Here is a 12,847-nt window from a genome sequence, read left to right as displayed (position 1 = left end):
TTTTTGTTTTAAACTATGTACATATTTTAATGTATTTCCTTTTTTGTAAGTTTGTTTGAGCGTGTGAAGAATGTTACTCTTTATTTGTCACGGAAACTGCTGCTCTTTGTTTACATATGGGGGTCCATCAAATAAAAACATACAAATATTTATTTTCTGTTGATTCCTAAACAAACATGACATGGAACTGAGTTTAGTTCATTTTACCTTTTCATTGCAATAACTAGGGATGGACTTCCCATACTGATTAAACTATTCATGTTCATTCATATTTCATGACAGTAGATAGATGTACAATGGAGACTATACAATTGAACAAATTTAAATTTTATTAGACAGACTGCCCTTCAAATAGATACAAAATGCAATGCGACATTCTTCTGTCAAATTAGCAAACCCTTCCTCCACTGTCAAGAAGATAAACTTCATCATACCATAAACTGCGCAAACCGGGAACAATCAATTGCTTATTCTGACATTGATCAAGACCGAGCTCTGTCAACGCAGCCAAATAATAATGCAGTGCAGAGCACACGCAGGATGTTGTCGTCAAGATTGTGATAAGATGAGCTGGGACGAGCGTCACTTCTTAGGGACGATGGAGCGGGATCTGTCCGGGGAGCTGAACTGGAAGAAGGTCTTGGGTCCATCGGGCTCCAAGCAGAAGAGCCTGTCTCCCTCGCCTCTCATGCCGCCATAGGGTTGAGGGCTGGGCCGAGGGGTCATCGGCCTGTCCAGCCCTAGAGGGGCGACACACCACAGGGTTAGGTCCAAATTTAAACTTTTGTTTGTTAGTTTGTTCTAAAACAACACATTACATCTGTATGGCACTTTAGCTAAATACTTTTGCTAGACGTCCCAGCCCAACAATGAACACACACTAACCTGGAAGGCAAATCATTTCCTTTTCACTTTGAGGCGTGTTTTGTTTGTGTTAAGATTGTGTTGACATTTTTAAGCAACATTGATTAACTTAAACCTCGCATCCTTCCAACGTATATGTGAAATACCACAGACAGATCAACTACAGGTAAGGTAATGACTTACTACTAAGACAGTATTGTTATGTGCATTGTAAACATTGTAATCAGCAACAATACACAACAGGTGGCCATTGTAATCCACACCAGGTGATCAGGAACAGGTGGGTTTGTGAATTTACATACTCACACTGTGGCTAAGTGATTAATCCAGTCTAACCCAAAGACAATACAATGTATGGAAATGGACCCCATGGACCATTAACAGGAATTTCGAGAGGTTACTACACTAATCCAAGGGTAGGAGCAGGCTTCACTCAGTCTCTTTTTTTGTCTTTAAGAATGCTCGGCCAAACCTAGAAATAGTCAGATAGGGAGAAAACTCCTTTTTATTACACAGATAAAGGCACTCCGCCAAAACGCCTTTTCAGGTAACTACATTACACTGACAAGTCTTTAGGTTTTCATTTGGCATGACGTCTTTGAATACTTTTCAATCGTTTTAATAAACCTCTACTGGTAGTCTCATCACCAGTCTCACATATGTACCTGCATTCTAAATTCATACACATAAACCAAAGCTTTATGTTTAAAATGCATCTATCCAAGACCCAGAGTACTAGTTGCACAAGAGCCGTCACACTCATTAACTGTAAGTGAATAAGCCTCTCCCCTCTTCTCCAGACATGCGTCTCATGTTACCTAGCCTACGTAAACATGTAAGGGATAATGCACAGCAAATTACTCTCTTACCCTGACGGCAGATTAGGACCCTTGTGCATTAAGAAGTGCACTGCTCTACAAAGACACCAGATGAATAATGTATAGCTCACTACATTAACATTTAGCGAACCTTGTTCTTCAGAGCACTTGATAATAATAGTGAAGGTACAGCATCATTGTTAGTGTTTGTAATGTTTTATTGCAATATTACTTACTGTTGGTAGTTTCTACCAATGACTATTACTGAGTTGAAAATCAGTCAGCCATGACACTACTTGTACTGCTATTAAGATCTTAATTAATTCACATCATTAAATCACATAACTAGAATAAAGACCATACCATTCTCTGATTTCCCATACCTGAAAAAAAAACAATGGTAGGCCTACATTAAACTTAAAGGAACACATTGCAGTTATTTTACCTTAAAATAACGGCTTCAACCTCATTTTGATGCTACAGTGACTTAAGTATAAGTATATATAAGTATATATACTCTTTTGATCCCGTGAGGGAAATTTGGTCTCTGCATTTATCCCAATCCTTGGATTAGTGAAACACACTGCACACAGTGAACACACAGTGAGGTGAAGCACACACTAATCCCGGCGCAGTGAGCTGCCTGCAACAACAGCGGTGCTCGGGGAGCAGTGAGGGGTTAGGTGCCTTGCCCAAGGGCACTTCAGCCATGGCCTACCAGTCGGGGTTCGAACCGGCAACCCTCCGGTTACAAGTCCGAAGCGCTAACCAGTAGGCCACGGCTGCCCGTAAAACTTATACAGTAATAGGGAGAGTGTAGTCTCTGACGATACCAATGCGTGCCCGGAACACTTGATATTACACTACAGTATGGAACGTTGTTGATCAGGTAGGATCATGATCTTTTTAGTACCGCCTTTGGGCTAAATTATGTTAAATATTGATGCCAAGGGGCATAAATAACTGAATCCAGTTGGAAGTAGGCTATAGTAAAAATGTTTCTCTTGTTAACTAGAGCTTTACGTGCAGTTCTTTTTTTTTTATTTTTTTTAACTAAATACACTGGCATTTCATACTGTCAAGATCAGAAGATCAGGTCTGTGGACAGGATCGATTCAGGTCAGTTCCAGATGGGTTCCTGGGGCCTCATTACAGAAACTTCCTAAATCTGGGAATCCTGGAATCTTATCTCATAACAGAATGACATTGGCATTACAGAAGCATGTTTCCTGACTGCATTTAGGGAAAAAAAACCTTTCAGGATAGGTAGGTAGTCACCACAGAACCGTCCTAATCGTGACCACACTCACCTGGAGGGGCGTCACGAGAGTAGGGACGCATCATGCCCCCTCCGCTCTCCTTCTCCACTCCAACCACCATGTTGCGCAGGCGCAGGGAGTCATAGAGGCCCTGCAGCTTCTGGTACTGCCTGTTCCTCTCCATCAGACGCTCGGACACCTCACTGTACTTGCGCTTGTACTCATCTGTCACCTGCAGCCAGGGGGCAACAGAGAGCACCAGAGGAAGAGATAGACAGACAGAGAGAGAGAGAGAGAGACAAAGCCAGATAAGGGAAAGTGAAAAAGGGATATGAAATAAAATAGACAGGTAAACAAACAGAGAAAGTACAAGAGTTAGAAGGCAGAGATGTCCAGGAAGAAATGGGGCAGAATACAAAAAGGCTTTGCATTTTGTTTCTTTGTGTTTGTACCCGCTTGAGTGAGGAGATCTCCCCTCTCATGCCGTTCAGTTCCAGCTCTCGGCTCTGGGTCTGCTGTGACAGAATCTTCTCCATCTGTTTCAGTTGACTCTCCGTACGAGACAGACTGTACTCCTGAAACAGCCTCTCTTGATGCACCTACATACACACACACACACACACACACACATCAGACAGACTGTACTCCTGAAACAGCCTCTTCTGATACACACACACACACATCAGACAGACTGTAGGCCTACTCCTGAAACAGGCTCCCCTGATGCCCCTGCATACACACATCAGGGACTAGACGCCCTCTTGTGAAATTAATCATTGATACAGAACAATTCATAAAATAAATCATACGATGATAATAATAAGTCTGATTTAAACTTCACCTACTGACAATCTGGGGGCCAAAGCCTAAACAGTTTGCGAACTAACATGGGTATCAGAAACAGGTTTCATGTGGGCAGATTCTCTAACCTGATAAGTCCAAAAAGCCAGTGCTCTTGCACAGATATCTAAAACCGTTTCAGGTCTCAGTCCTGCTAGCACCATTGCTTTGTACTCCTCCGAGGGCGACAGCTCTGTTCGCACTATGTCCAGTTTTCCTGACAGGGCGGAGGAACAAGCAGGACAGATAGCTGGAGATCGGCTAAATTCCCCTGATCCATGTTGGTCACAAAAAGCATGTGAACAGGCTGTTACCCAGGCAAAACCACTCAGTTTTGCCCGACATTTTGGGAAATTACAGAATAGAGTGTCCTCACACAAGGCCATTACTGTAAAAACAGGAAACAGAATAATCAATGAACAAACTGTTTGTTGGTTGCCATAGAAAATCTCTGTTGCCATTGTGGTTACAGTTAATCTACATAAAGTTTGTAAATTAGCTAGTGCTAAAGTTAGCTAAACTGTGTCATATTAAAAAAAAATATATATATATATATATACTTAACAAAGTGTAAGCTGGCAGCGTTATACCTTTGCAATGCCTCTCAGCAGGTTAGTCACTCATACTGTTTTGATTTTCCTTCAGCGCAGCAAAATAATAGTTTATTAAATTGGAAGCTAGTTTGAAGCAAGCTAGCAAGAAACTATCGCGAGCTGATACCTAACTAGGCTATAAAATAAATTGTAACATATTTGTTATTTTCAGAGAACGATTAGTTGACAAAGGTGTCACTGTTTTCGGTTTAAAACAGCATCTCCCCTATAATGGAAATGTGTATTCTCCTATAATATGTCATATGTAGTATAATGTCCCATCTTTATATTATGTTAAGGTTAGCTTACCTTTCAGGGACTGCAACAAAGATATGTGTTGATTTACCTTACCTTGGTTTAGGTTAAATTGCCCAATCAAAAGCCTTTGGAAATTGGCGGCATGTCACCAAAACAGGATGCACTTTAATGCACGTGCGAGTTCATTAACATAGACTTTGCCCTTCTACCTAATTAAGCTCAGGTCACAGCCAAGTGATACCAACAACTTCATTGGAAATATTTCTTCCATTGTCAACATGCTACCCTCTGTTGAAAGTAGGCTAATTGGAACTTGGCAAGAGGTAGGTAGGCTATACCAGAAAAGTTCATCAGAAATTACACTGGATTACAATGATTTACCATATAACTCTGAACCAATGTAGGCTGCACAATGAACTTGAATGTTAAAATGTCATTATGCTATTCGATTTCATTTTAGGCTATGTTTGGGGAGCTGGACTAAGGAAGGTCTACTTGTAAGCCCTTTTGTAAAGTAAAGCCTAGGCCTACTACAGGCTGTAAACACCATAAGGCTTTCCTAGTCCAAAGTCAAAGTGAAGGCTATTTCCAGACATACAAAGAGATCGAAATTACGTTTCTCACTATCCCACGGTGAAGACAAGATTGTGAACAGATTATGAAATTTTAGTAAATAGCCTACATAGAAGCCTATGCCTAGGAAGTGAAAACTGCAGGCTATCTATTGCATAGGTTACCACAAATGCAAAGAGAGAGAGAGAGAGAGAGAGAGAGAGAAAAACTCACCAACCCACTGGCCAATGCCTTATCTTCTTTCCATTTTCTCTAGCCTAACCCCTTGGTCGGCTGACTGTCATCAGTTAGGCCTACCAAGGCTGATACTTACATGGCCAGTTATAAAAGTTTCTTTTTTTTGTGCTATATTCATTGTTCCTCTATATACAGCGGGGGAAATAAGTAGCCTATTGAATGCGTCAACATTTAAAAAATCCAAACAAAGTCCATTATAATAGCCTAGAGTAGGCCTATGTGTAATAAAGTGGAATGACACAGGGGAAAAGTATTGAACCCGCCTACTGATTTAAAAAAAAAAATTGTAAAAACTTTGGAAAAGCCTTTATTTGTAATGACCGCTTCAATTCAAGACGTTTCCTGTATAAACCGCAGTATTCAGGTGTGATTTTGGTCCATTCTTTTAAACAGATAGTCTTTAAATCTTGAAGATTCCAGGGGTCCTTCTTGTTTATCCTGATCTTTAATTAACTTCCAGAACTGTTCAATTGGATTGAAGTCATATGATTTCCTTTCTCTGAAACTTAGAGTTTAACTTTGCTGTTGGGATCATTGTCTTGCTGGAAGGTCTAGTCATGTCTCAAGATTCTCCCAGAAAAAAAGACTCCATTTATCATTCCTTTAACTGTATGAAGTCCAGTGATGGGCAAGCTACTTAAATGTACCAGTTACTCTACATTATATGAAGCTTAACAAAAAAGCTTCCTCAAGACAAATTGTAGCAAGCTAAGTTACATACATTTGGCAAAAGTAGTTTACTACATCAGAAGCTACTTAAAGCATTTTAAAAAATATTTTTTTAATAAGCAACATAAACAAATAATGTGAACCAGCTTCATGACAAGTCAGTGCTAATGATAGCCAACATAATTCCGTCAAACAGATACAGTAGTTACCTTCATTCATGTAGACTATATATAAAATGTATGTTCAGTTAAAAAATCATAACCCTTTATTGTTACTCTCACATTACAAAATCTATTTTGGGGGGAAAGGCTCCACATAATAGTGAAAGGTCAATGCTCAATTTAGATTTTTAATTTAAGTTTGCAGGATAAACTGCAAGCTAACTCAAGACTTCTAACTACATTTTGTAAACATGCACAGTTACGTAGTTACACTAGCCTACACTATGTAACCTCATGTTTGCGTCTTCATTGTTGGGTGGATTTTCGCTTGTAAAAGCTTTACCTTTTCTTGTTTATCAAAGTTTCATTCCACTTGGCTGAAATGTTGGTGCTACATTTACAGTTACCCAGTCAGTCTATCTTTACCATGTGCAAGCAAGTAAAAACTAATACAAACCATTTTGACAGCCTATTTTAAAGACATTGCGCAATAAAACCATGCAGTAGAAACCAGACTGCCACCAACACCTTTGAAAGCACAATTTCGTTGCTTCAGCCTTTGCCATGGAAAATTAGTTTGTCTTACAAGTTTAAACCAAATAGAGTACCCTAAATGTTTTTCAGACATTATAGTGCAATAAAGGATCAATGCCCATCTCTTCTCAGCTTTCGTTGGACAAATGCATCACATTTGTCAGATTCATTGAATAGAACTGAAGTTGCATGTATGGGGGGGCAGAAGGCAGCTCTACGGTGAGCTCCACAAATGCTCTGGAAAATGTAGCTTCTGTAAAAGCTGCACTTGGTCAAAAAACAACTAAGCTATTGAAAAGCTATCTGCCTACAATTGTAGGCTATTTGCTGCCTCCAAGTCTTTCTGGTGCTTTTTCCGAGTGGCCCTTGACTCTTGGGCTACTCTTCTGACTATCCTTCTGACTCCCTTGTCAGAAATCTTGGGAGATCCTGTGTATGGCCGATTGATGATGAAGTGATGTTCCTTCCACTTGTAGATAATGGCCCCAATGTTGCTGAAGATTCTGAAAATGTTTTGCAACAATAAGGTTGCAAAGGTCTTGGGAGAGCTCTTTCCTTTTACCCATCATGAACAATTTCTTGTATGACACCTTGGTAACGAAAAACCTTTTTATAGCCCATCAATATGTACTAACCCAGCTTAAATTTGCACAGATAGGAGGGATAATTATTTTCTAACTACTTGGCTTTCTTTGACTTGGTGTAGGTCTACTGCTTTTTTTTTTTTAGCGTGTTCAGTACTTTTTTCCTGTGTCATTACACTTTATTACACATAACTCTACTTATGGACTTTTTTTTATATGTATGGATTACCTGAGTAAAAACTAATGTTTGGTGAAAATTTCATGCAAATAGCCTCACTGGAAGTATACTTACTGAAAAAAAATGTTGACGCGTTCTACTTATACAATACATACAATATATAGGCCTATATATACAATACATATTTCCCCTGCTGTATGCCTGCATTTCTATCCAGTGTTTCTCTTCTATCAGAAATGATAACGTGATAATGTACATTGGGGTGGATGTCTACAGCTTTCGGAAAAAAAAGTCATTGTAGCAGTAGATGAGGGTATTGAAATTCTATTGTACCTCATAAAACATTGCAATACTATTATGTGCAAATGATAGCATCCGTTTGGATTCCTAGAGAGCACATCAACTGATGTAGCCTATGTTCACGCTTATACAGTATAGCTGGCGCGTTTGTCCAGCGTGACTTACAATGACATCAATAAACATTACATTAACATTAATATTAACAGTTTAAAGACTAAATATAGTCTAAATAACAAAATAGTGTAAAAACTGAAACGTGTAACTCCTGCTGAGTGTTAATTAGACCTCTCTGACAAGTCGTGATATGAGATGATACAACACAACATTATACGTTCAATGACTGTATAGAGAATGGAGCCGTGCTGTCCATCTATCATCATCTGTCGTCATTGGATAAATACGATACCGTCAAGGCCAAAGATTCTAGAGTCTTTGGTCAAGGCATGTTGCCCACGATAACAATGGCATCACGATACAGATAACAATGGCATCACAATACAGAGGTTCTGTGACAGGTGTATAGCTTCAGAAAATAAAAGTTTACCATATCACTAATTGCTTGTTATAAGCTGTGAATAGCTGGAACAAATACGTTTACTTTCTGAAGTCTGGTTGTTCCATTTTGTTCAAGTATAAGTATATATACTCTTTTGATCCCGTGAGGAAAATTTGGTCTCTGCATTTATCCCAATGCGTGAATTAGTGAAACACACTCAGCACACAGTGAGGTGAAGCACACACCTAAGCAGCGGCACTCTGGGAGAAGTGAGGGGTTAGGTGCCTTGCTCAAGGGCACTTCAGCCGTTCCTACTGGTCGGGGTTCGAACAGGTTCAGTGGATTGAACAGTCCATGGTAAGGATGTGAACTGTCCTTTAAAATATTATTGGCTTATTCATACTCTTTTTGTGTATACATATCCTCTAGTGGTAATCTCAGTAACTGAAGAAGGAAAAAATACTTCAAGGCCAAATGCAGAAATTCCGTGTTCATTAAGTAAGTGAATTTTTGCACTGTGCACTCTTTTCTCCCTGCAGTTTCTTCTGCACTTCAAGTTTAAGTCGAATCAAGTCAAGTATTTTATTTAGCACATTTGGTGTGCACAGAGCGCAATCCAAAACGCTCCACACACAATAACAAACTAACAAATCCTTTTTTTTAAAAATTCAAAGACATAAGTGAAGTCAAACCTTAACCTTGTTCATTTGATGAGTGCCATTAGGTCATTAAGTATAGTGACCTATGGGCCAGGTCTTTTAGTAAAAATATCTAGGTGTTTATTTGGAGCATATCCATAATGTATCATAGCTGCAACAATAAATAATTAGTTGTCAGCTTTTATTGTCAACTAGGTTTATGTCATTTTTTTTTAAAGGAAATTACATCAGACTTCTCTTATTTGTAGCATTGACAGATGCAATTCCTAGCAAAGCTCTCCTCTGAACTGTATCTTGAACGTTATTCTCTTGGCGCTTTGGATAAAAGCATCTGCTAAAAGAATAAATCTAAATGATTAAATTTATATTCTTAACTTGAAGATTTTCTGTTTCACTTACACCTCCATGGCTGCAACTAAATGCCTTTGGAATGTGGACGAAACAAAGCACTTGAGGACTTATCTTGAGTTTTGAAAAACACTGATCCACATTTTTTTCACAATTTTCTGACATTTTATGGAGCAAACAACACATTAATTAATCAATAAAATAATCAACAGATTCACCAACTATGAGAATAATCGAATAATGCAATAATAGTTGCAACCCTAAAAATAAGCATCTGCTCACATATTTGCATATTCTGCATGCTGTATTCAGCACTGAATCTTGTGGACTTCCATTAACAATTGCTACAGGATGAGCCTAATGAAATGGGGCAGTAACAAAATGCAGTGCATTTGAAGGATGGCATAGGATAATTATAATTGATCTTAGGCTACTTAGTCCACCACACTTACCTGTTCATTTCACATTTTCATTCATTGAAAGTTTGATTTTTATTTTAATCCCATCTGAATCTCAATGTTTGCATTTAATTATATATATAACGCACAAGATGTTTGCAGCATTTGTGTAAGACCTAGACAAAAGATGGAGTATGACAAGGGGTACATGCCATAAACATTTTGGGGATGATTTTTGTTTTCTGGGAATACTTCCCATATAGTGGACATAAATATGGCTCACATAGGCCTACTTTTACTGAATGAAAACTATGAAAATTACATTGACAGACTTTGCTTTTGTAATTGGAGGGTGTTACAACTCCATCCAAATTTTTCGTTTCCATTTTAAACAACAAATATAAATATCTTTTCATATGTGATATCTCTGTACATTAGGCTATTACAAATTAATCATATACAACAATCAAGTCCAGGTTGGTCACATGTAATGGACATGCCAATTGTTATGCCACACAATGACTTGACTTCAAGTCGAAACTCCATATGTAAAACGTTAGTGCATGTGTGATTCCGTGTGATACCCCTAATCAAATATGGCTTTCCCCGCCTCATGTGTCCTCGTGGTGTTGGGCGCGTGAAAAGAGTTCATTGTGTGCACAGGCAATGGATCCGGGGGTTCAGAGTGAGAGAGAGATGCTCACTGAACTGTGTCCAGGTCGCCATTGTTAGAAATTCCCTCTATTCACTACCTTTTAAATAGAGCTCTGCGAACCCATACCGACGCAGGCTGTGCAGAAAGGGCGACTTTTAGATGCAGTCCCATTCGAACCTGTGGGATGGTCCGACAGCTTGTTCAATCGGACCTATGTTTCATAATGATTGGTAACTCCTGTGATAAACTGTAGTGGAATGAAAGAATAATTATCATTGGTGATAGGAGGGACAAACGCAACAAAAGACAGATGATAAAGTAGCCTACTATTCCATTTAGTTTTTGAAGAGTTTATCGATTTAAAGCGACCTCCGAGGAAAATATTTTAAAGTGTAATTGACTCAAATACACATCTGAATTAGGTATTTAGAAATGTGCCAGTTGGCCAAGTGTTTTGTCATAATAACAGGCTAGTTATTTTTTTAGATTTCATTTTGCCCTTTGTAAACAACGTGCACATTGATGTTATCATATCTAAATACATGTTTCCAAAAATAAGGGTAATTTCCTTTCATCTGTAGCCCAAAGTAGTCATGTCCCTGCTGTGTTGTAATTGATGGGAAAATAAAAAGCTACCTTTTGACGACGGGATGCAGGATGGGGTAGTAAAATATGCCACTAAAAGAGACGGTGTACCACGCCATTGAAATGCAAATGTTAGTGAAGAACAAGGAGAGACTTTGTGTGTGTGTGTGTGTTTGCGCGCATACGGCATACACATGCGTGGCTTTGGGCAAGCACACACACACACACACACACACACGGGGAGGAGGGGCACGGCGCAGCGTAAAGTGGGCAACTTTGAGAAAGAGACTAGCCTACTTGTTGAGGAAAAACAGCCACACACACATTGATCGAATCACACAGTAGCAGAAGACGTCATTGTGCAGCTACACGGTCGTTCGCCGTTCACCGCTATTATTTTAGCCCATCCACTTGCTTTTCTAGTCCAATGTTGTTCTCTGTTGAGATCTATACTCCGCACACAGGACCGTTTTAGTTTCGGCCGATTCCAGGACTTCAGGGAAGCTCAAAAAGTGCGAACTGGTGTACCCTCGGCTGATGGTCTCCTCGTGAACCATGTCACGCCGGAAACAAAAAAGACCGCAGCAACTTATTAACGCAGATCCAGGGGGCACGCGGATCTTACTGCAAGGTGAGAACAAACTTCTTCTATTTGACATCAATGCATATATGTACTTTAAAAAATATATATAAACTGCAGTGAAGTTTATACATCTGTTCAAAACTAAGCTAGGCCATTTTTATTTGAAAAAATTGCATCACTATAAGCTATGAGTTGGCTATTCTTTGATAATTTCAGTGCATTTATTGTTAAATATTCATCAAAAATAGTCCTACCCTATTTCAATTGATTCATAGAACACGCAGTACATTCAGTACATTGTCATTGTATAGATGAATTGTTTGATGCTGGCCAACCAGGTGCCTCATGGACACAGTTTGGGAAGTTTTTTTTTTCTACGTGTAGATCATGATTCAGATAGTGGAGAGTAAATTATGTGTGCTGAGCTTGTGTGGGAAACGGGAGAAGTGCTGAGGTCTACACCCTGTGTGTGTGTGTGTGTGTGTGTGTGTGTGTTGATTCCTGCAGTCTCCTTGCTGACATGCATCACTCAAAGGCCATCACTCAGTCAGTCAGCCCCTGAGTAGCCGCTGGAGGTCTTTCATTAGAATTTAGAGAAGTTCTCCCCATTCAGCCCACACCAAGGTGGAGGATGGGGTGAGAGAGAGAAGGAGGAGGAGAGAGAGAGGGGGTGGTTGGGTAAAGATTAATCTCTCTCTTTCTATTCTCTTCCTATCGGTCTTATTCTCTCTCTCGTGTTCTCTTGTTCTCCTCCATTCTGTGTTCTCAATGCCTCCTCCCTCTCTCTCCCTCATGTTCCTATTCAGCGCATACTCTTGCACGGTTGGGGGTTTCAGTGGCCGGGGGTGAAAATCACCTCCAAACTTGCGCCATTTTCTCAGCGCTTCATGTACTTCCAACTGTCACAGAAAATCATTTGAATTCATTTCAAAAGTTTGTAGCTTCTTACTGAACATTAACCGATTTGAATTCTATCATCAAACACAAGAATACAGTGCATAGTAAATAATAACAGGTGAAACATAGGGGATAATACTATTTGAAGATTAGTTCTATTATGGGATGTACAGGCATCTGATTCAAAGCTGCAAGAAATAGGTAGGAGGAGGCTACGTTGGTTTGTCAGTCAGTTTTAAGCTCCCCAACCCCCTCTCCCCTCTTTCTTTCTTTCTTTCTTTCTTTCTTTCTTTCTTTTTTTCCTACTCTTTCTTTTCTCTGTACTCAAGATTCTGAAAGAATTTGACCCCTGAGTTAA

At 39.4% G+C, this 12,847-nt stretch overlaps 3 protein-coding genes across 10 annotated transcripts in view; 1 reads left to right on the top strand and 2 right to left on the bottom strand.

Annotated features, from left to right (window-relative positions):
* LOC125289319 (macrophage mannose receptor 1-like) overlaps positions 1–12,847 on the bottom strand; it is a 578,909-nt gene that overhangs the window by 432,865 nt on the left and 133,197 nt on the right. The gene's annotated exons all lie outside the window — the stretch shown is intronic.
* LOC125289850 (E3 ubiquitin-protein ligase CCNB1IP1) lies at positions 309–4,828 on the bottom strand. 3 transcript variants are annotated; one of them, XM_048236937.1, is made up of 6 exons: positions 4,684–4,714; positions 4,372–4,420; positions 3,871–4,169; positions 3,394–3,540; positions 2,993–3,173; positions 309–740 (listed from the first exon to the last, which is right to left on the bottom strand). In XM_048236937.1, exons 3-6 carry the CDS (start codon positions 4,165–4,167, stop codon positions 583–585), a joined length of 783 nt encoding a protein of 260 aa, XP_048092894.1. In that variant the 5' UTR covers positions 4,168–4,169; positions 4,372–4,420; positions 4,684–4,714; the 3' UTR covers positions 309–582. The 3 variants fall into 3 exon arrangements, with proteins under 3 accessions (XP_048092894.1, XP_048092896.1, XP_048092895.1); XM_048236939.1 differs by lacking the exons at positions 4,372–4,420; positions 4,684–4,714 and adding an exon at positions 4,726–4,828; XM_048236938.1 differs by lacking the exon at positions 4,372–4,420 and having other exon boundaries at positions 4,684–4,736.
* Positions 4,316–12,847, top strand: part of LOC125289843 (Y+L amino acid transporter 2-like) — a 54,305-nt gene continuing 45,773 nt past the window's right edge. The window contains exons 1-4 of one of the 6 annotated variants that reach the window (XM_048236917.1): positions 4,341–4,392; positions 4,851–4,955; positions 8,794–8,862; positions 11,474–11,640. In XM_048236917.1, coding sequence (XP_048092874.1) covers positions 11,565–11,640 — 76 coding nt within the window. In that variant the 5' untranslated portion in view covers positions 4,341–4,392; positions 4,851–4,955; positions 8,794–8,862; positions 11,474–11,564. Of the gene's footprint in view, positions 4,393–4,850; positions 4,956–8,601; positions 8,722–8,793; positions 8,863–11,302; positions 11,641–12,847 lie in introns of those variants that run through there. The other 5 variants (XM_048236918.1, XM_048236920.1, XM_048236919.1 and 2 more) reach the window with 5 other exon arrangements.

Source organism: Alosa alosa, chromosome 24, assembly GCF_017589495.1.
Source record: "Alosa alosa isolate M-15738 ecotype Scorff River chromosome 24, AALO_Geno_1.1, whole genome shotgun sequence".
NCBI classification, from domain to species: domain Eukaryota; kingdom Metazoa; phylum Chordata; class Actinopteri; order Clupeiformes; family Clupeidae; genus Alosa; species Alosa alosa.
This window is presented reverse-complemented; position numbering and strand designations above follow the sequence as displayed.